The sequence below is a fragment of the Sus scrofa genome, chromosome 9 (assembly GCF_054392235.1).
Source record: "Sus scrofa isolate SSC_HxYL_T2T_F1_AM1 chromosome 9, Sscrofa_HxYL_maternal_Yorkshire_Landrace_v2.0, whole genome shotgun sequence".
NCBI classification, from domain to species: Eukaryota; Metazoa; Chordata; class Mammalia; order Artiodactyla; family Suidae; genus Sus; species Sus scrofa.
In genome coordinates this window covers 23,068,777-23,091,508 of record NC_139391.1, presented here as the reverse complement: position 1 = coordinate 23,091,508, position 22,732 = coordinate 23,068,777, and the positions used below count along the sequence as shown (strand labels likewise).

Genomic DNA, 22,732 nt, shown 5'->3' with positions numbered 1-22,732 from the left:
TGTAGAATTTTTCATGATAACTATTCTGACTGGTGTGAGGTGATACCTCATTGCGGTTTTGATTCTCATTTTTCTATTAGGGATGTTGAACATCTTTTCATGTGTTTTTTGGCTGTGTGTCAGTATTTTTGGAGAAATGTCTGTTTAGATCCTATGCCTATTTTTTCTTTTTTTCTTTTTTTGAATAACAGACTGCATGAGATGTTTGTGTATTTTGGAGATTAATCCCTTGTTGGTTGCTTTGTATGCAAAGATTTTCTCCCATTCTGTGTGTTGTCTTTTGTTTTGTTTGGGGTTACCTTTGCTGTGCAAAAGCCATTAAGTTTAATTAGGTCTCATTTATTTATTTTTTTTATTTTCATTACTCTAGGAGGTGAATCATAAAAGACAGAGCTGCAACTTATGTCAACGAGTGTTTGCCCATGTTTTCTCTAGGAGTTTTAAAGTATATGGCCTTATGTTTAGGTCTTTAATCCATTTTCAGTTTTTGTTTGTATATGGTGGTAGAGAATGTTCTGACTTCATTCTTTTACAAGTAGCTCTCCAGTTTTCCCAGCAACACTTATTGCAGAGACTGTGTTTCCTCCACTGTATGGTATTACCTGCTTTGTCCCAGATTAATTGACCATAGATGCATGGGTTTATTTCTGGGCTTTCTCTCCTTTTCCACTGGCCTATATTTCTTTGTGTGTGTGCCAGAACCATGCTATTTTGATGACTGTAGTTTGTAGTACAGTCTGAAGTCAGGAAACCTGATTCCTCCAGTTCCAATTTTCTTTTTCAAGATTGCTTTGGCTATCTGGAGTCTTTGTGTTTCCCTAAAAATTTTAAAGTATTTTGTTCTAGTCCTGTGAAGAATGGCATTAGTACTTGACAGAGATTGAATTGAACCTGTAGATTGCAGTGGGCAGTATAGTCATTTTGACAATAATGGTTCTTCCAATCCAAGAGCATGATATATATTTTCCGTCTGTTTGTGTCATCTTTGGTCCTTTCATCAGCCCCTTAGAGTTTTCAGAGGACAGGTATTTGGCCTCTTTATATGGGTTTATTCCTATGTATTTTATTCCTTTTGATGCAATGGTAAATGGGATTGTTTTGTTAATATCTCTTTCTGATCTTTCATTGTTAGTTTATAGAAATGCAACAGAAGAGCTCCTGTTGTGGCACAGTGGTAATGAAGCTGACTAGTATCCATGAAGACATAGGTTCAATCCCTGGCCTTGCTCATTAGATTAAGAATCTGGCATTGCTGTGAGCTGTGGTGTAGTTTAATGCGTTGGCTCAGGTCTAGCATTGCTGTCGCTGTGGTGTAGGCCAGCAGCTGCAGCTCCAATTAAAGCCCTAGCCTGGGAACTTCCATATACCATGGGTGTGGCCCTAAAAAGACAAAAAAAAAAAAAAAGGAAAAAAGAAAGAAAAAGAAAGAAATGCAATATATTTCTGCGTATTAATTTTTTATCCTACAACTTTATCAAGTCCTTTGAGGAGCTCTAATAGTTTTCTGGCAGCATCTTTAGGATTTCCCTATGTAGAGTATGATGTCTTCTGCAAAAAGTGATAGTTTAGGGAGTTCCTGTCGTGGCTCAGTGGTGAACAAATCCGAATAGGAACGATGAGGTTGCGGGTTCGATCCCTGGCCTCGCTCAGGGGGTTAGGGATCCGGCATTGCCGTAAGCTGTGGTGTAGGTTGCAGACGCGCTTGGATCCCGCATTGCTGTGGCTCTGGCATAGGCCAGTGGCTACAGCTCCAATTCGACCCCTAGCATGGGAACCTCCATATGCTGCAAGAGCAGCCCAAGAAATGGCAAAAAGACAAAAAAAAAAAAAAAAAAAAAAGAGTGATAGTTTAATTTGTTTTTTTTTCTGATTTAGATTCTTTTATTTCTTTTTCTTCTCTGATTGCCATGGATAGGACTTCCAAAACTGTTCAGTAACAGTGGTGAAACTGGATATCCTTGTCTTATTCCTGATCTTTTCTTTATAATGATTTTTATGTTTACAGTATTCTGTCTTTTTTCTACTGTACAGCAAGGTGACCCAGTTACACATACATGTACACATTCTTTTCTCACATTATCATGCTCCATCATAAGTGAACAGATAAAGTTCCCAGTGCTGTACATCAGGATCTCGTTGCTTATCCATTCCAAAGGCAATAGTTTGCATCTATTAACCACAAATTCCCAGTCCATCTCACTCCCTCTCCCTCCCCCTTGGCAACCATAAGTCTGTTCTCCATGTCCATGAGTTTCTTTTCTGTGGAAAGGTTCGTTTGTGCCATATATTAGATTTCAGGTATGTGATATCATATGGTATTTGCTTTTCTCTTTCTGACTTACTTCACTTAGTATGAGAGTCTCTAGTTCCATCCATGTTGCTTTATTCCTGATCTTAGTGGAAATGCTTTCAGCTTTTCACCATTGAGAATGATGTTAGTGGGTTTCTTACATATGGCTTTTCTTATGTTGAGGTAGATTACCTCTCTGCCCATTCTCTGGAGAATTTGGTGCTACATTTTTGAAGCTTTTTCTGCATATATTGAGATGAACGTATGGTTTTTATCCTTCAATTTGTAATGTAACCTATCACACTGATTGATTTACAGATATTGTAGAATCCTTGCATCCCTGGGATAAATCCCACTTGAAAATGGTGTATGATTCTTTAAATATTTGTTGGATTCAATTTACTTATATTTTGTTGAGGATTTTTACCTCTATGTTCATCAATAATATGGGCTGGTAATTTTCTTTTTTGTAGTGTCTTTGTCTGGTTTTGGTATTGAGGTGATCTTGGACTCATAGAGTGAGCTTGGAAGTGTTTCTTTTTCTGCAATATTTTGGAAGAGTTTCAGAAGAGTAGGTGTTAATTCTTCTCTAAATGTATGATAGAAATTTCCTGTGAAGCCATCTGGTCCTGGGCTTTTGTTGTTGGAAGTTTTAAAAATCACAGTTTCAACTTCAGTACTTGTGGTCAGTCTATTAATATTTTCAATTTCTTCCTGGTTCAGTCTTGGAATGTTGTACCTTTCTAAGAATTTGTTCATTTCTTCTTGGTTTCCATTTATCAGCATGTAGTTGCCTGTAGTCATCTCCTATGAGCCTTTGTATTTCTGTGGTGTCAATCATAATTTCCACTTTTTCATTTCTAATTTTATTGATTTGCGCACTCTCTTTTTTTTCCTTGATGAGTCTGGCCAAAGGTTTATCAATTTTGTTTATCTTTTCAAAAAACCCGTTTTTGACATCCCAGCAAAGTTCCTGGATGGTCGCAGCCTCCTGGCGCTGAGCACTTTTCCTGCCCGGCCAGCTCAGCCCTACGGACCAGGGAGAAGTTTCCCTAAAAAAAATGCCCGGCATGCTACAAGGCCCTGGAGCTGCTCAGAGCTGCTGCATGAGGGAGTAAACTTTTTTGGATAAAGTGGGGTATGGGGTATATGTGTGGTGCTCCGTGAGGGGCTACATGGAACCCCCAGCCTCCACAGAAAATGATTTGAACAAGCCTGCACTTTTTCAAGATGTCCTACAGTTTCACCCTTTTCAAGCACTCCCATAGAATGCTTATGGGATTCTGCATGATTTCTTTGTCCATGAACTTGTTGCATTTAATAAGCTTCACTGTGGGGGATTAAGATGGTGGAAGAGAAGGACTGGAACCCAACTTCTCTCCTAAAAACAACAAAATTCACAACTAAAGCCTGAGCAACCTTCACCCAAATGGACCGGAAGCCTTAAAAAAGATATCCTACTCCAGAAGACAAAGAGGAGGCCACAGCAAGAGGTAGGAGGGGTGATTTCACAATATAAACAAACCCTATACCTCCTGGGTGGGAAGCCCCACAGACTGGAAACAACTGGTTCACAGAGACTCACCTACAGGAGTGAGAGTTCTGAGCCCCACATCAAACTCTCATGTGTGGGGATCTGGCACTGGGAGAAAGAGCCCCTGGAGCATCTGGCATTGAGGGCCAGTGGGGCTTGTGTACAGGAGTTCCACAGGACTAGGGAAAATGGAGACGCCATTCTTAAAAGGCGCACACAGACTTTCATGTGCACTGGGTCCCAGGGCAAAGCAAAGTCTCCATAGGAATCTGGGTCAAACCTGACTGCAGTTCTTGGAGGACATCCTGGGAAAACAGGGGGTGACTGTGGCTTGTTGTGGGGGAAGAGCATTGGAAGCAGAGCTCTTGGGAATCTTTATCAGCATACATTTCTCTGGATGTGGCCGTTTTGGGAAAATCTGGCCCCACGCATAAGCACTGAGAAGCTCCAGGGAAAACAACAGTCCAGGTGGGATCACAGCCCCACCCATTAGTAAACAGGCTGCCTAAAGACCCCCCAGGCCCACAGCCACCTCTAATCTCACCCAGAGACAAAGCCTCAGACCAGAGGGATAGGAATCATCTCCACCTACACCTACAAAGGGGCAGGCATCAGTCCCTCCCTTCAGGAAGCCGGCGGCAAGTCCCTGTACCAACTTCAGCCACAAGGGGGGCAGATACCAGAAGTAAGAGAGGCTACAACTCTGTTATCTGTAAAAAGGTCACCACACCAAAAACCTATAATAATGAAAAGACAGAGAACTATAACTCAGATCAGGGAGAAGAAAAAATCTCAGAAAAACAGATAAGTGATCAGGAGATTCTCAGCCTCCAGGAAAAAGACTTTAGACTGTCGATGCTGAAGATAATGCAAGACATTGGAAATTAACTGGAGGCAAAGATGGATAATTTACAGGAAACACTGAGCAAAGAGATACAAGATATAAAACTTAAACAAGAAGAGATGCAAAATACAATAACTGAAATAAAAAATTCATTAGAAACAGCCAACAGTAGAATGCAGGAGGCACAAGAACAAATAAGTGAGGAGGAGGAAAGATTAGTGGAAATCATGGATGCAGAACAGAAAAGAGAAAAATTGAAAACAAATGAAGTCTCAGAGAACTCCGGGACAATGTTAAATGCACCAACATCTGTGTTATAGGGGTACCAGAAGGAGAAGAGAGAGAGAAGGGGACAGAAAAAATATTCAAAGATATAATAGCCAAAAACTTCCCCAACATGGGAAATGAACCACTCACTCAAATCCAGGAAGCACAACGAGTACCATATAAAATAAACCCAAGGAGGAACACTCTGAGACACATATTAATCAAACTGACCAAAATTAAAGACAAAGAGAAAATCTTGAAAGCAGCTAGGGAAAAGAAACAAATAACATACAAGGGAACCCTGATAAAGTTATCAGCAGATTTTTCAGCTGAAACTCTGCGATGAAGGGAAAAAACCTACAACCAAGATTATTTTACCCAGCAAGGCTCTCATTCAGATTTGAAGGAGAAATCAAAAACTTCACAGATAAGCAAAAGCTAAGAGAATTTGGCAACATTAAACCAGCTTTACAACAAATACTAAAGTAACTTCTCTAGGCAGAAAAGAAAAGGCTGCAACCAAAAACAAAAATATCACAAATGACAAGGCTCAGCAGTAAAGGTATATACACAGTAAAGACATGAAATCATCCATGCACAATTATGCCACCAAAATCAGAAATCATGAGAAGAGGAGGGTACAAATGCAGGACAATGGAGATGCACTTGCAATTAAGAGACCAACAACTTAAAACAATCTCCTTTCTATGTAGACTCACATCAAAACTTCAGAATAACTGCAAACAAAAAATCTACAATTGATACGCAAACAAATAAGAAAAATCAACTCAAATATAACACTAAAGATAGTCATCAAACCACAAGAGGAAAGAACAAGTGAAGGGAAGGAAAAAGAGCAACAAAAACAAATCCAAAGCAATTAATAAAATGGCAATAAGAACATATGTATCAATAATTACCTTAAATGTTAATGGGCTTAACACCCCAACCAAAAGACACAGACTGGCTGAATAAATACAAATCAAGACCCATATATATGCTGTCTTCAACAGACACACACCAATTCTAGGGACACATACAAATTGAAAGTGAGAGGATGGAAGAAAATATTTCATGCAAACGGGGATCAAAAGAAAGCTGGAGTAGCAATACTCATATCAGAAAAAAATAGACTTTAAAATGAAGAATATATTAAGGAACAAAGAAGGTCATTACATAATGATCAAAGGATCAATCCAAGAAGAAAATATAACAATTTTAAATATCTACACACCCAACATAGCTTCACCACAATATATAAGGCAACTGCTTACAACCTTAAAAGGTCAACTCAACAATAACACAATAACAGTGGGGGACTTTAACATCCCACTTACAGCAATGGACAGATCAACCAGACAGAAAACCAATAAGGAAACACAGGCCCCGAATGAAGCATTAAACCAGATGGACTTAATAGATATTTATAGGACATTCCATCCAAAAGCAACAGAATACACATTCTTCTCAAGTGCACATGGAACATTCTCTAAGACTGATCACATCCTGGGCTACAAATCACACCTCAGTAACTTTAAGAAAATTGAGGTTATCTCAAGCATCTTCTCTGACCACAATGCTATACGATGGAAATCAACAACAAGAAAAAACTACAAAAAACACAAACACGTGGAGAGTAAATAACATGTTACTAAACAACCAATGGATCACTGAAGAAATCAAACAGGAAATTAAAAAATACTTAGAAGCGAATGACAACAAAGATATGACACTCCAAAACCTATGGGATGCACCAAAAGCCATTCTAAGAGGGAAGTTTATAGCAATACAAGCCCACCTCAGGAAACAAGAAAAAGCTCAAATAAACAAGCTAACTTTATAGCTAAAGCAGCTCGAGAGAGAAGAACAGACAAGACCTAAAGTTAGTAGAAGGAAAGAAATCATAAAGATCAGAGCAGAAATCAAAGAAATAGAAACAAAGAAAACCATAGAAAAGATCAATGAAATGAAAGCTGGTTCTTCGAAAAGATCAACAAAATTGATAAATCCCTAGCCAGACTTATCAAGAAAAAATGAGAGAGGACTCAAATCAATAAAATTAGAAATGAAAAAGGAGAAGTTAACAACGGACATCACAGAAATACAAAGGATCATAAGAGACTACTATATGCACCTATATGCCAATAAAATGGAAAACCTAGAATGGACAAATTCTTAGAAAAGTACGATCTTCCAAGACTAAACCAAGATGAAATAGAAAAGACCCATCACAAAAACTGAAATTGAAACTGTGATGAAAAAACTTCCAACAAACAAAAGTCCAGGACCAGATGGCTTCACAGGCAAATTCTATCAAACATTTCGAGAAGAGCTAACACCTCTCCTTCTGAAACTATTTCAAAAAATTTCAGAGGAAGGGGTGCTCCCAAACTCATTCTGTGAGGCCACCATCACCCTATACCAAAAGCAGACAAATACTCCACAAAAAAAGAAAACTACAGGCCAATATCAATGATGAACATTGATGCAAAAATCCTCAATAAAATACTAGCACACCACGTCCAACAATACATTAAAATGATTGTACATCATGATCAAGTGGGATTTATCCCAGGGATGCAAGGGTTCTTCAATATCCGCAAATCCATCAGTGTGATACACCACATTAACAAACTGAAGAACAAAAACCATATGATCCTCTCAATAGATGTGGAAAAAGCCTTTGACAAAATCCAACACCCATCTCTGATAAAAAACCCTTCAGAAAGTGGGCATAGCGTAACCTACCTCCACATAATAAAGGCCATATAAGACAAACCCACAGTGAACATCATTCTCAATGGTAAAAAGCTTAAAGAATTCCCGCTGAGATCAGGAATAAGACAAGGATGTCCACTCTCGCCACTACTCTTCAACAGTTTTGGAAGTCCTAGCCACAGCAATCAGGGAAGTAAAAGAAATAAAAGGAATCCAAATTGGGAAGGAAGAAGTAAAACTATCACTCTTTGCAGATGACATGATACCATACCTAGAGAATCCTAAAGACTCTACCAGAAAACACTTAGAGCTCATCCACGAATTTGGCAAAGTCGCAGGATAAAAATTAATACACAGAAATTGATGGCATTTCTATACACTAACAATGAAAGATCAGAAAGAGAAATTAGGGAAGCAATCCCATTGACCATCGCACCCAAAAGAATAAAATACATAGGAGCAAACCTACTAAAGAGACAAAAGACCTGTACTCTGAAAACTATAAGACACTGATGAAAGCAATCAAAGATGACACAAATAGATGGAAAGATATACCATGCTCATGGATTGGAAGAGTTAATATTATCAAAATGACTATACTACCCAAGGCAATGTACAGATTCAATGCAATCCCTATCAAATTACCAAGGACATTCTTCACAGAACTCGAACAAAATATTTTAAAGTTTGTTTGGAAGCACAAAAGACCCAGAATAGCCAAAGACATCCTGAAAAAGAAAAATAGAGCTGGAGGAATCAGGCTCTTGGACTTCAGACTCTACTACAAAGCAAAAATCATCAAAACTATATGGTACTGGTGCAAAGACAGAAATATAGATCAGTGGAACAGGATAGAAAGCCCAGAATTCAACCCACACACCTACAGCCAACTCATCTATGACAAAGGAGGCAAGAATATACAATGGAGAAAGGACAGCTTGTTCAAGAAGTGGTGCTGGGAAAACTGGACAGCCACATGGAAAAGAATGAAATGAGAACACTCCCTAACACCATACACAAAAAATACACTCCAAATGGATTAAAGACCTAGATATAAGACCAGACACTATAAAATTCTTAGGGCAAAACATAGGCCAATCACTGACATAAATGACAGCAACATCTTCTCAGATCCACCTCTTAGAGTAATGACAATAAAAACAAAAATAAACAAATGGGACCTACTCAAACTTCAAAGTTTCTGCACAGCAAAGGAAACCCTAAACAAAAAGACAACCCACAGAATGGGAGAAAGTCTTTGCAAGTGAATCGACAGACAAGGGGTTAATCTCCAACATTTATAAACACCTTCTGCAGTTCCATACCCAAAAAACAAACAGCCCCATCCAAAAATGGGCAGAAGATCTAAACAGACAGTTCTCCAAAGAAGACATGCAGATGGCCAAAACACACATGAAAAGATGTTCAACAGCACTCATTCTTAGAGAAAGGCACATCAAAACCACTCTGAGGTACCACCTTACCCCAGCCAGAATGGCCATCATCCAAAAGTCTACAAACAAGAAGTGCTGGAGAGGGTGTGGAGAAAAAGGAACCCTAGTACACTGTTGGTGGGATTGTACACTGGTGCAACCACTGTGCAAAACAGTATGGAGATGCCTCAGACAACTAAACATAGAACTACCATTTGATCCAGCAATCCCACTCCTGGGCATCTATTCAGAGAAAACCATAACTCACAGAGACACATGTATTCCGATGTTCATTGCAGCACTGTTTGCAACAGCCAAGACATGGAAACAACCCAAATGTCCATCGACAGAGGAGTGGCTCAAGAAGATGTTGTACGTATACACAATGGAATATTACTCAGCCATTAAATGGAATGAAATACCAGCATTCTTAGCAACATGGATGGACCTAGAAATTATCATGCTAAGTGAAGTCAGCCATACAATGAGACACCAACACCAAATGCTTTCACTGACATGTGGAATCTGAAAAAAGGACAGATTGAACTTCTTTGCAGAACAGATGCTGACTCACAAACATTGAAAAATTTATGGTCTCCGGAGGAGAGAGTTTGGGGGGGTGGGAGGATGCTCTGGTGTTGTTGGATTGAAATCCTGTGAAATTGGATTGTTATGATCATTATACAACTACAGATGTGATAAATTCATTTGAGTAATAAAAAATAAAATAAAATAAAAAATAATAAGCTCCAAAAAAATTTTTCTTTAAATAATGTTTTTTGTCTTTTAGGGCCGCATCTGTGGCACATGGAGGTTCCCAGGTTAGGGATCGAAATGGAGCTGTAGCTGCCAATTGGATCCGAGCTGCATCTGCAACCTACACCACAGTTCATGGCAACATTGGATCCTTAACCCGCTAAATGAGGCCAGGGACTGAACCTGGGTCTTCATGGATACTAATCAAATTTATTTCTGCTGAGCCACAATGGGAGCTTCAAAAAATAAGTTTTTAATTTCATTGACCCTTTCTATTTTTTTCTTCATCTCTATTTCTGCTCTGATCTGTACGACTTCTTTCTTTCTACTAACTTTGGGTTTTGTTTGTTCCTCCTCTAGATGCTTTAGGTATAAATGTAGGTTGTTTGTGATTTTTCTTGTTTCCTGAGGTGAGATTGTTTTGCTATAAACTTCCCTCTTAGAACTCCTTTTGCTGTCTGCTATAGGTTTTGGACTGTTGTATCTTCACTGTCATTTCTTCTAAGTATATTTTGATTTCCTCTTTGATTTCTTTAGTGAGCCCTTGGTTTTTTAGTAGTATGTTCTTTAGCCTTCATGTGTTTGTGGGTTTATTCTGCAGGGTTTTTTTTCTTGTGGTTGATTTCTAGTCTCATAGTGTTGTGGTCAGAAAAGATGCTTGACGTGATTTAAATTTTCTTAAATTTACTGAGATCAGATTTATGTCCCAAGACGGAATCTGTCCTGAAGAATGTTCCATGTGAAATTAAGAAGAATATGTATTCTGCTGCTTTTGAGTAGAATGTTCTATAAATATCAGCTATGTCTATCTGGTCTAATATATTGTTTATAGCTTGTGTATCCTTACTAATTTTCTGTTTAGATGATTTGTACATTGATGTCCCCCACTATTACTGTGTTACTATAAATTTCTCCTTTTATATCTGTTGACATTTGCCTTGTATATTGTGCTGCTCCTACGTTGGGTGCATATATGTTTACAACTGTTATATGTTCTTGGATTGACCCCTTGATCATTATGTAATATCCTTTTTTGTCTGTTGTAACAGTCTTTAAAGTCTATTTTATCTGACATAAATACTGCTACTCCACTTTCTTCTGATTTCTATTTTCATGGAATGTCTTTTTCCATCCTGTCACTTTCAGCCTGTATGCCTCTAGATCTGAGGTAGGTCTCTTGCAGGCAGCAAATATACAGATGTTGTTTTTGTGTTTATTCATCCAGTTTATGTCTTTTCATTGGAGCATTTAATCCTTTTTACATTCAAGCTAACCATCAATATGTATGTACTTTTTACCATTTTCTGAATTGCTTTGGATTTGTTTTTGCATGTCGTTTTTTCCTTAACATTCTACGTTGAATAATGCTCCAACCCCATTTCCCCCAGTGCAGTGAAGGTGATCTTCCTTCCACTGCACAGCTGTAAATGTGAGCTCTGAATGAATGTCTAAGTCTTCCAAGTTCTAGTCGGTTTTTAATAGGTAACCTTAGATAGTTACCATTTCTTTACAATTTGCCCGTCATTAAACACAGAATAAACAGAGAAGATAGATTAGTAAAGGACAAAACAGTATTACAACGGATGATTCACAGACATTTTGAAAACAGAAAATAAAAAATTTTAAAGTAACTTTTTAGAGAGAAATCTTTTGAAAGCTTTATTATACTATAGACTTACATATATTTTCGCTTTTTGAAATAAATATTAAAGCTTATTTTGAGTTTATATTGAACAAGAGGGCAAGTGGTGCAAAGTTAAGGATGATATTAAAATATTTATATTTTCTTGACTCTATATTCTTATAGGCACTTTTGGTATTTCAGTAATACCAAAACTGTAGACACTTTTGGTATTTTGGTAAGGATAACAATACGCTTTCTTTGTCTTAGGACTATGAGGAAATATCTGTATTTAAGTTAACTCTAAATAGCTGAAATTTTAAAAGTATTTGGGAAACTCTTTTGCAAATGATACCACTTGCTTCCCTCCCCAACATTAATTTTGTAAAATTAGCACCAAGGACGTAATTCTCTTTATTTCAAATAATAGATAATAGAAGAGGCTCTTGCTACCTGGATATAGTAAGTTTTATAACATGGTCTAGATAGTAAATTTAATTAACCAGTATTAAAATACCTCTCATAACATATTCAGGAAGTATACTTAGTGGTGGAAATACAGCTGTGGATATACCAATCAGTATGAGACGAAAACAATTAAATAAAAAACCAGTGCTCTATTGTATGATAGTAACATGGGAACATACAATTTCCCTGCCCTACCATCCCATTCTTTGTGGTCCAAAAAATAAACCATGCTTTTTTTTTTTTTTTTGCTAAAAAAAATTTAGTCCTTGTGTCCACACTCGTTAAGTACTGAAGTGCCTCATCTTTCTCAAGTTCTGTATGTACACCAGTGTCGCTTTTTGGCCTATCTAATCATTTCCCAATTTCTTTTCTGAATCAATTTCATTTGATTCGGAAAACTCACAATTTTTTTTTTTTTGTCTTTTTGTCTTTTCAGGGTCGCACCCACGGCATATGGAGGTTCCCAGGCTGGGGGTCAAATAGGAGCTGTAGCCACCGACCTACGCCACAGACACAGCAACACTGGATCCTTAACCCACTAAGCAAAGCCACGGATCGAACCTGCAACCTCATGGTTCCCAGTCGGATTTGTTTCTGCTGCGCCACAACAGGAACTCCCAGAAAACTCACAATTTTGAGGAGAAGTTTACCTCACTTTAATACAATATTTTCCCCAGTGATTGCATGTATTACCTAGTTCTGTGGTGTAGACTATTATCTCTCCTGTGTTTGCAGCCTGCTTCATTCACTTTTAAAGTTGACACAGCAATGCTGACCCACTGAGTGAGGCCAGGGATCAAACCTGCTACTAGCTGATTCTTAACCCTATGAGCCACAACAGAAACTCCTAAAAATTATTTTTTAAGCTCCGCATAAAACATAAAATACAATTTATCAGGCAACTGCTTTGAGTCCTTGTAATGGATAGGAATATCAAAGGGATGAATAAAATCAGAGAGCTAAAATTAAGCACGTGTTAATTCCAACACGCGTGCCAAGAAAAGGTAACAAAACAGGACTAGAATCGCTTCACTAAATTGATAAACAAGGTTATTTCATTGGAAGATCCTTACTTTGCTGGAATTTTTCCCAGGAGAGTCTCCGGAGCTGCTCTGTGGTGGATTTTGTACTCACCCAAGGAGCTGTAGAAACGATCTTAGCTGGAGAAGTAGGAAGGCAAAGTCTGCTCAGGGATCAAGTCTTCCAGGTGAGGTAGTGGGAGCTTTCGAAGTCTGCAGAGCCAGGCGAGCCCCAGATACCGGCTCTCAAAGGTCTGGAGAAGAATGCGGTTTGGCTCCTTGAGGCTCCTTATATTGGGTTTCTGAAGACCACGCCCATTTGCTCAAGTGAGTGCATTTCACCTGTCCTCCAGTGGGCGTTCACTCGGATGATTAGATCCCTTAAACCTAGGACAAGATTGACTTAACACTTTGGATAATCTTCACAAACACATTACTGAAAACATCATTTCATCCAGAGAAACTGATTATACCCCTAACCCACCGACAAAAGCACCTTGATATCTGCCATTGTGGCTATCAAGGGCCTTTATTTTTAACTTACCAAAGAAGTTGAGAAGATTATTTCATCACTTAGAGAATTTAGTAAATCTCTTGGAAAACTTGGAAATTTGTTCCCTGAGGTTTGTTTAATAAGTGCTATCCTGGAGAAAGTGCTTTATTGTATTGATTGACTGACTTTTGAATTTTGAAGTAAGCCTTTAATATAAGAACTCCTGTGGCCATCCCTCCAGAATGGAGATTTCTCCTGCCCTCACCTCCTGCTGCAGACCAAGCCCCCAAGCCTCCAAGCCCCCCAACAGCAAGACAGGAGATTCTCTGCCTGGTGCTCCCCCACCAGGAGCAGCAGGGACAGTAGAGACCCAGCTCAGAGACCCCTTTGGATCAAAGTCATTTACAGGTGGCTTTAGAATAAAACAGAAACAATAATGACCATAATGGGACAATTAGGACAAAAAAAATCTTCTTGAAGGAATAACACACATTTCCCACCTACCTTTCCTGTTTATTTCCCACCAAGCAACCAACTCTGAGAATGCAGCTTTTGGAAAGAGCAGGAATCATGACCATGTTTTGTAAGTCTTTCAAGACACACATCCCATATGTATCCAGAGTGGTTGATCCTAAGTGTTTATCAAGAAAGTTTTAAAAATGATTTTGAATTGTGAAAGTGCAACCTCTCTCTCATGGGGACCCACTGTTGATAAAAGCAATCCCAAGGTCATTATTTTTTAATTCTGAACCAATTTCCCTAGTGCCCTCCTTTCTAAGTGAAGTATGGTGATATATGTTGATTATTACAATAATACTACAATAATATATCTTGTTCCAACCAAGTCATAAAGTGTTTTTTGTAACGCTGACATGAAGGTGATTTTATTTCTCTGCTTTTCTGTATGTTACAAATTGCTGCAGTCACAAAAAACAGAGCACCAGACACAAGCATGCACTTTCGTCTTGGGGAGACCCTGGTGACTGGATCTCAGAGGAAGAGCTTGATGATAGAGCTCACGCAGAGTTCCCAGAGAGGATTAGATTGGGCTTGCGGATGTGCATTTAATTGGAAGACTACCCATCAGGCAGCAGCTCTGAGGATAAATAAGTGTAAACTCTCTAGCTTAAAATCAGGGTAAAAGACGTACATCTGCAAAATCCCTTCGTTGGTAGCACTTGCATTCGTTTAGCGTCAGATTGAATGATAAAAGGAGGTGTGAGATGCTACAAACTAGCTGCTGTCCTCACTTCCCACCTCATAGTCTAGCCGTGTGGAGCTGGCATGTCAAGAAGCCATCATGAGGTCATGAGCAACTAAACTTACCAAATACAAACATAAGTCTTCTTGTTCCATTGCAGGTATATATATATATTTGCTTTTTAGGGCCGCACCTGTGGCATATGGAGGTTCCCAGGCTAGGGGTTAAATTGGAGCTTACATCTGCCAGCCACAGCCACAGCAACGCAGGATCCGAGCCACGTCTGCAACCTACACCACAGCTGATGGCAATGCCCCATGGTTAACCCACTAAGTGAGGCCAGATATTGAACATGCAACCTCATGGTTCCTAGTCAGATTCATTTCCCCACTGCACCAGGATGGGAACTCCAAGTTAAACAAATCTTAAAAGCTTCAAAATGGAGTTCCCATCATGGCACAGTAAAAACAAATCCAACTAGGAACCATGAGGTTGTGGGTTGGATCCCTGGCCTTGCTCAGTGGGTTAAGGATCTGGCGTTGCCGTGAGCCATGGTGTAGGTCACAGACGCGGCTCGGATCCCGCATTGCTGTGGCTCTGGCGTAGGCTTGGTAGCTCCAGCTCAGGTTCGACTCATGGCCCGGGAAACTCCATATACCGTGAGTTCAGCCCCCCAAAAAAAGACAAAAAACCCCAAAAACTTCAATACAGTGGTACATTCTATCATATGATCTATATGATCCATAACTACCGTATGATCCAGGAATTCTACCTCTCAATATTTATTAAAAGAAAACAAAATATCAGTGGGAAACAAATATGTATCTCAATGATCACCATAGCGAATATGATTTCCTTGTTCTTTCATCAGAAGTTAATTTGGCTTGGGAGTTCATGCCGTGGCTCAGTGGTTAACGAATCTGACTAGGAACCATGAGGTTGCAGGTTCGATCCCTGGCCTTGCTCAGTGGGTTAAGGATCTGGGGTTGCCATGAGCTGTGGTGTTGGTTGCAGACGTGGCTCAGATCCCGTGTTGCTGTGACTCTGGCATAGGCTGGCGGCTACAGCTCCAATTAGACCCCTAGCCTGGAAACTCCATATGCCACAGGAGCGGCCCAAGAAATGGCAGAAAGACAAAAAAAAAAAAGTTAGATTGGCTTTTTCTCTCGCTTGTGTGTTACAGAGATTTCTATTTAGTGAAGGATTCAATGCATAAATTGCTAGAAGACAGCTACCTATGTTTTAAAATATCCAAAATATGCAATTTTTTCTATTAATGTCATTTTGTAAAGATATGTGTACGTATAATTATTGTGTCTATAATAGACAATCTGCTGAAACTATGAATTTGAAACATAGCCTAAATTACATTTTTGTTAATAATCTGTAATTTTTAATGTGATTTTTGGTTACCTTTAAAATGCTTAACAGTGGTATAGGCTTTTTAAATTTATTTTATTTTATTTTGGTCTTTCTGTCTTTTTAGGGCCGTGGCATATGGAGGTTCCCAGGCTACAGGTCAAATCAGAGCTGAGATCTACACTACAGCTCACAGCACTGCCAGATCCTTAACCAGCTTAACCCGCTGAGCAAGGCCAGGGATTGAACCTGTATCCTCATGGATGCTAGTCAGCTTCGCTAAACGCTGAGCCACTACAGGAACTCCGGATTTTTAAATTTATGACCTTGTACCTCTACTCATTTACTCAACTAGATCTATTTCATATAGGTAGTTTTGTGCTTTCTGTTTAGAATTTGTCTGTACATACTGCAGACATAAACCCATCTTCTGAAGGGTAAACTGGATATGAAGGTCTGTAATAGAATGTGAGTTTTACAAAGTATAAAATATGCTGAGTCCATACATTAAGAATCCCTAATTTACTCCAAAAAATTTAAAAACTGTACCATAAAGAAGAAATTTTAAGACTGAGCCAGGAAGGAATGTAATTTAGTTGATGCATAGAAGGGAAAAGAGTATTTCAAGTCTACCAATGAGAAGAATCCTGTGATCCTGCCTTAACTCATTAAACTAGGTAAACATATCCAGGTGTTCTTTTACTTTCAGTTACCCTCAAACTCAGGAAAAAATATAAGACATAAAATAAAGAATGTGCCATATGACCCAAGTTGGCCAAAAATAAAATAAATGAAGAATGCACAGTATGCCAAGAGAGATTATTTTTATTTGAAGAAAACTGAAGAAGCTTATACACTTAACACATCAAGCCTTTAACAAAACTCAATCAATACATTTCATAAAGGAAGGTGACGTTACAGAAAGTCAAGCAGGCACTAAATGAACAATCTCAGCTATGGACATTCCCTCCGACACCCGTGGTCACATTTCCAACTTGTCCCTGATCATGGGTGTCCAGAGCAAAGAAAAGCTTTGAGAGAAGAGGAGAAGGAGCAGGAGAGGAAACTACAAATGAGGGAACTGGTGGCCACATCGATAAAGCTCACGAGACCAGCTTCATGATCCAGGAACACCCCCACCTGGCCCAGAGGCCTTTGGACATATTGAGGGGTTAGTGGGGAGGAGGTAAAGAGACTGCACTGCTGATTCTCTTGGATACAAAAGAGGAGGAAAATGCCCTCTGACTCAAGTGCCATGTCATTCTTCTTTGCCCAGGAATCATTGCAAAGTCCAATGGCCCAATTGCAACAGCCGGCCACGTTCACCTCCCAGTAATGTTGACCGGAAGTGAACGACTCAGCTCCCCAGGCGAGGAAATATTTAAGTCTTGTTGGCGTGTTGTCCACACCAGGACGATCCGGACCAGACAGCCAGCGCTGCAGATCTTCAAACACAGGGACGTGACGAGTGACCGTTTCCTTATCTGAGGCGAAATATACTGCAGGACGAAGGGAAAAGTCTTATTAACAAGGGAGTGTTGAAAATTCCTAATGGACATGAGCTTTATCTAGTGTTTGGGTTTCCCAGCTTATTACTAGAAATAAGAGGCAGGCCAGCAAGAGAGCTCTAGAAGTCTTTTGTTGTCCAAGGTCTATTAGTCTGTCTTCATGATTATATTTTAACCAGACAAAATAGAAGAAATCTTAATTTAAAAAAAAATATATATATATATATGAAGAGGCATATTACTAAATTTGGGGCATTATTTTCCTTGGAACATTTGAAAATGGCAGTTTATAAACTATTGACAGTCAGAAATAAAACAGTCAGAAACTATCTCCTCAGAAAATGCACAATAATTAACAGAATAATTATTGTAACTCCTAAAGAGTGATTAATTTTCCTGACATAATATTTTTAACATATTCAAAACTAAAATAAAATGAAAGAAAAATTCATATTTCTTGACATGGTTTCTTTGTGAGAATTTTCTGCCATCATATTCTATAAAGAAAAGGTATAAATACGATGAAATAAGTTGTCAGCTTACTTTGCCAAAGTTGTGTATAAACTGTGTATAAATTTTCACATTATGTTTGTAATAATATTGCGGGTATAAGGTATTTGTATAGGATATGAATAAAATATATTCTTGGATGTATTCCAGGGAATATATTTTGTAGACCAGTTTAAAACTCTCTAAGCATCTCACAACCAGTGACAACTTCACGGACCCACAACTTGGAATGTACTTAAGGTACCAGCAGACGTATCTGTTTCATATGAGCAGTCAACACTGTATCTCACATGAGACTCATATGAGACTCATACGAGATTGCAGACTATCAAACACCTTTCCTATCACTTACCCTCCAGAAACCCTTACAACAACTTAGCATAAATGGCTTTTTTCCAGATACCAGTCAGTTCTTTTCATTATGCATTCTTCTTCTATAAAGATACATTTGCTCACAAAAGTTCCTAGCAAAGATTCCACAGATGGAACAACTGGGGGAAAGAGAACCCACAAGACACTAGCCGAGGGGAGTGTACAGCTCTCCCAGAGGGCTGCCTGTTACCTTGGAATTGTTCCAGCCAGCCCATCAGTCCAGTGATGGGGCAGGAACTGAGCTGTGGGACCACAGGCTGGGGCACGTGCAGCTGCAACTTCTCACTCCTGCCAGGAAGAAAATGGAGTTACACTTTAGGAGCACAAAGAGTTCATCACAAAGATTACAGCACATCCCTCTGGAGATAATTCATTTAAATCCTCATAATTAGCATTCAGGGTCATGAATGTAACTCCCCAAACTAGGGAATGCAGCAAATGGCCATTTATTTTAGGAAAATTTTCAGAAGGCTATCCTATGTCCTAGCACCGCAATCCTAGCATCCAATTCAGATTAATCGAGACTGCATCTGGTTCCTCTCAGCCCATCACAGAGCTTTGAAAAATGGCTTGAAATTGGGGACATTTGAAGAAAGGCACTGTGACTTTTAATGCCCATCCATCACCACTCAAGTGCTCGGTGTCCATAACCACAGCCAGAGGTTGAGGAGCTTAGCTTGGCAGGGATCCTCTTCCCGAGGACTGACTTGCTCCAACTGCACCACAGTTTGCCTTTCCAAGTTCCCTGTGCTACACACAGAAACCTCACACCCTGATGATCCGCCTTGTGTCCACTTTCTCCCTGATTCCACAGGAGGTTTCTCTGAAATCCCTATTTCTTGCGCATAATCTTGTCCTGACCTTGGGCATATTCTCCCTGACTTTTCCCATTTCTAAAAACGAAAAGCAGGGAGGATAGTCGTGACCTCTGCATAGAATCCCTGCCCAGCTCCAATTTCGGGAAAACAACCAAGGGAGCTCTTCCTACCTTTAGAGAAATGACAGCATACATATATTATGAAAGCGGTTATGGTGTCATGATAGGCTTATACTCCCATTTCAGCATCAACTGACTCATCACAGGGGCAATTCCCAGAACTTGAAAAGAAAGGCCAACTTACCTTTTCAACATGATTTCAAAACGCTGTGAAGAGAAACAGAAGAGATCGAGTTTTAGCACACTTCACACAATTCACAGCGGAGTCTTAGTCTCTTATTATCAAGGGTGAGTGCATCCAAATTTCAGCCCATTATAACATGGAAGCAGTAAGGGGAGGTGTGTTGTAGAGATTTCCAAATTTCTCACTATTCTTAGGTCCAGCTACTGGCACATATATCCTCAAAGGAGCTTCTGTGGTTCAGCAAGTGAATGTATATTAGGAGAATTTAAGAGGAATTATTCTCCAAGATTGCTTTTGCCTACTTTCCACAATCCCTAGTTATCCTTGTATTTTACAAAAGGGTCCTTGGTCATTAGCATTCCCCAGACATGTAAACGCATATCCCAACATCAAAGAGCATCATTCCCAACACATGGTGGAAGCAGAGAGATGATGCATATTAATCAGGCAGCACCATTCCTCAGTCCTTACCTGGATCATCTGCATGTCTGGTTTATGGCACAAATCCTTGAGTTCCTCATATAATCCTCTTAAGAGATTCCCCATGAGGTCCATGTTGTATTGACTTTCTTGGAGTTGTTGAAAAATCTCTTTGCTCTCCTCGTCTAGTCTCTGCAAATAACGTTTCTCCTCCTGGTCAAGGAGGCGACATACCTTCCAATAGTCAGAAACGACCGTCTTCTTCCACAGAGTCACATAATCCTAGATTGACAATGAATAAATTAAGTCATATAATCAGGTATATATCATCCAATGCAGTTATCTACTATTTGTATTCTGGTACTTAGAAGTTTGGTACATTCCTTTTGAGCAGAAATTTGGGGACTCCTCCTATTTTTAAAATTCAACTCATGTTTTATTTGATTGCACCTGATGTCAAACACTTGATTACAACCACTTTGCCTCAAATATCTACATTTTCTTAATAGGTACAGGTGATTTAATCACTGTGATCTAGGGTATAAAAAGAATTCTAGCTATTCAATATATTTAGTTTGTCTTATTTCAGATAAAATCTAGACTGACCCTATGCTTTTAGGAAATATTATCAAATATATTATTATTAAATCTTTTACCTTGGTGTTTTGATTTTAGAAAGAAATCCTAACAAAGGGAAGTACTTCATTGTACATGATTAGACAAAAGCCTTTGCTCTTGGAGCCACTCAGAGCAGACTCTAAATGTGATTTTTAATTCACAATTTTCTTGAATAATCCCTACATGTCCCAAGCTAGTGCTGAATGAAACCAGTTTCCTGCTTACCTCCCAATTCCTGATTTTGCTGGTTTCTCTGCGGAGATTTCTTTCATTTTGCTGTGTCTTTACCCACAGACACCTCATTTGCTTCAGAAGTTTTTGCTGCAAAAGAACCAACAATGTGTGTATCAGAGAAGCTGTTACTGAAAATTGCATACACCAACAGATGAAGGTCTGGGAATATCTCATCAATGATCATTAGAGAAGGCAAGGGGCCAACTTACTTTACTGTTAAGCCCAATTGTCTAATACGCAGGACTTTAAATTTTTTTTTTTTTTTTTTTTTTTTTTTTTTTTTTTTTTTGCTTTTTAGGGCTGCATGTGTTGCATATTGAAGTTCCCAGGCTAGGGGTCCAATTGGAGCTGCAGCTGCTGGCCTACCCCAGAGCAAAAGCAACTTGGGATCCAAGCCCCATCTGCCACCCGCACAACAGCTCAGAGCAAAACCAGATACTTTACCTGCTGAGCATGGCCAGGGATGTCACCTGAGACCTCGGAGATACCAGTACATTTCCTTACCAAGGAGCAACAAGTCACTAAAATGAACAGTTCGGTCCATATTGGTCTTACACTGACTCACCACAATTCCAAACATGATCAATTTCATCATCACCATCAACTCAACTTGTAAGATTTTAAAATGTAAAAACCTAAGTACTTAAGATTGAAAACAGATTGAAAACAGGAGTTCCCACAGTGGCTGAGAGGTAAGGAATCCAACTGGTATCTATGAGGACACAGATTCAATCCCTGGCCCAGCCCAGTGGGTTAAGGATTTGGCATTGCCGTGAGCTGTGGTGTAGGTTCTGGATGTGGCTCAGATCTGGTATGGCTGTGGCTGTGGCATAGAGCTACAGCTGAAGCTCCAATTCCCCCCTAGCCTGGGAATTTAAATATGCTGCGTGGGAGCAGCTCGAAAAAGTAAAAGAAAAGCAAAAGACTGAGACCATTTTGTATGCAATACTTTTCTAGGTCTTGGCATATAGTCCAGGTGAATATATAATGATTTATATTCTACACGAATGAAGACTAATTATCTTCACTTCCTTTTGCACTCTTTCCCACATAAAGAGTCCCCCAGATTCAAACGTTCCCCTCAGCCATTGCTTACCCGGTATTCTTCAGCTGTCCACTCAATGGAGCAGTGAAGGTGAGCCACATGCTCCTTTGTCTTAGAGCAGGGTAAACAAAGCACATCCTTGGTGACCTCACAGTAGAAGTTCTTGGGTTTCATGTGTGTCTCACAGGTCTGTTCTTCAGGGCTTGGCAAGTCATAGGGTCCCGTTCGCCTGGCTAGGAATACTCGTGTCATCAAAACGATGTTGGTTTTCAAGTTCATTTGATGGGATTTTTCTTTGCACACAGGGCAGCGAGGAGGGTGTTGGGCTTCCTCCTCCCAGCTGAGACAGAGACAAGGCATACAGAAGCTGTGCCCACAGCCTAGAGTGACTGGGTCTATGAAATATTTATCACAGAGAGAACAGGTGAATTCATTCTGGAAGCTTTTGGAACCCATGATTCTGAAGGAAGAAAAGAAAGAGAACATGATGTTGCCATGCGTCCTGAAGAAGTGTCTTTTCAAACCCAGTAAAAATATCAAGAGGCACGAGACTTATTTGCCTCCACTCATACTGGTAAGCTCATGTATAGGGCAGGACAGGCAAAGTATTGCATACAACAGAGAGAGGAGGCTGAGTGCTAGAATCCTCATGATATTCAGAGGGCATATTGATGTGACCAACACAGCGTCTCCATCAGGGTTCCAGCTCTCTAGTACCATCCCAATTCCCCTGCTGCCAAGAGTGTGGGTCACAGTTCACCTAAACACCCCCCCCCACCCGATCACTCTGCCATTGCATTGATCAGTTATGTGGCCATTTGATTTTATTTGGCCAATCATGTTTGAAAAGATTATTCTTAGGCAGATTTTTTTTTCAAAATCTTCTTCCATCAGTAATAGA

At 39.5% G+C, this 22,732-nt stretch overlaps 2 protein-coding genes across 5 annotated transcripts in view; both read right to left on the bottom strand.

The window, feature by feature from the left end:
* The window catches only part of NAALAD2 (N-acetylated alpha-linked acidic dipeptidase 2), a 115,435-nt gene extending 102,219 nt beyond the window's left edge, over positions 1–13,216 (bottom strand). For all 4 annotated transcript variants that reach the window (XR_014816718.1, XM_084978334.1, XM_084978331.1 and 1 more), the window contains exon 1: positions 13,066–13,216. The gene's annotated coding sequence lies outside the window, so the exon portion shown is untranslated. The remainder of the gene's footprint in view (positions 1–13,065) is intronic.
* A 3,744-nt stretch (positions 13,217–16,960) lies between these two features.
* On the bottom strand, positions 16,961–22,287 carry LOC100737633 (tripartite motif-containing protein 43-like). The gene is made up of 6 exons (XM_021063940.2): positions 21,883–22,287; positions 20,778–20,873; positions 19,986–20,216; positions 19,515–19,537; positions 18,584–18,681; positions 16,961–17,502 (listed from the first exon to the last, which is right to left on the bottom strand). Exons 1-6 carry the CDS (start codon positions 22,285–22,287, stop codon positions 17,009–17,011), a joined length of 1,347 nt encoding a protein of 448 aa, XP_020919599.2. The 3' UTR covers positions 16,961–17,008.
* Between the last annotated feature and the right edge of the window lie 445 nt (positions 22,288–22,732).

What these genes read in the sequence shown, in the direction of transcription:
- LOC100737633 (XM_021063940.2), bottom strand. Translation starts at nt 22,287, where the DNA reads ATGGGTTCCAAAAGCTTCCAGAATGAATTCACCTGTTCTCTCTGTGAT. An exon ending in GGACAGCTGAAGAATACCGG is followed by an intron (nt 20,874 to 21,882) that starts GTAAGCAATGGC and finishes GTTCTTTTGCAG; the next exon opens with CAAAAACTTCTGAAGCAAAT. An exon ending in CAGACATGCAGATGATCCAG is followed by an intron (nt 19,538 to 19,985) that starts GTAAGGACTGAG and finishes TTCTCTTCACAG; the next exon opens with CGTTTTGAAATCATGTTGAA.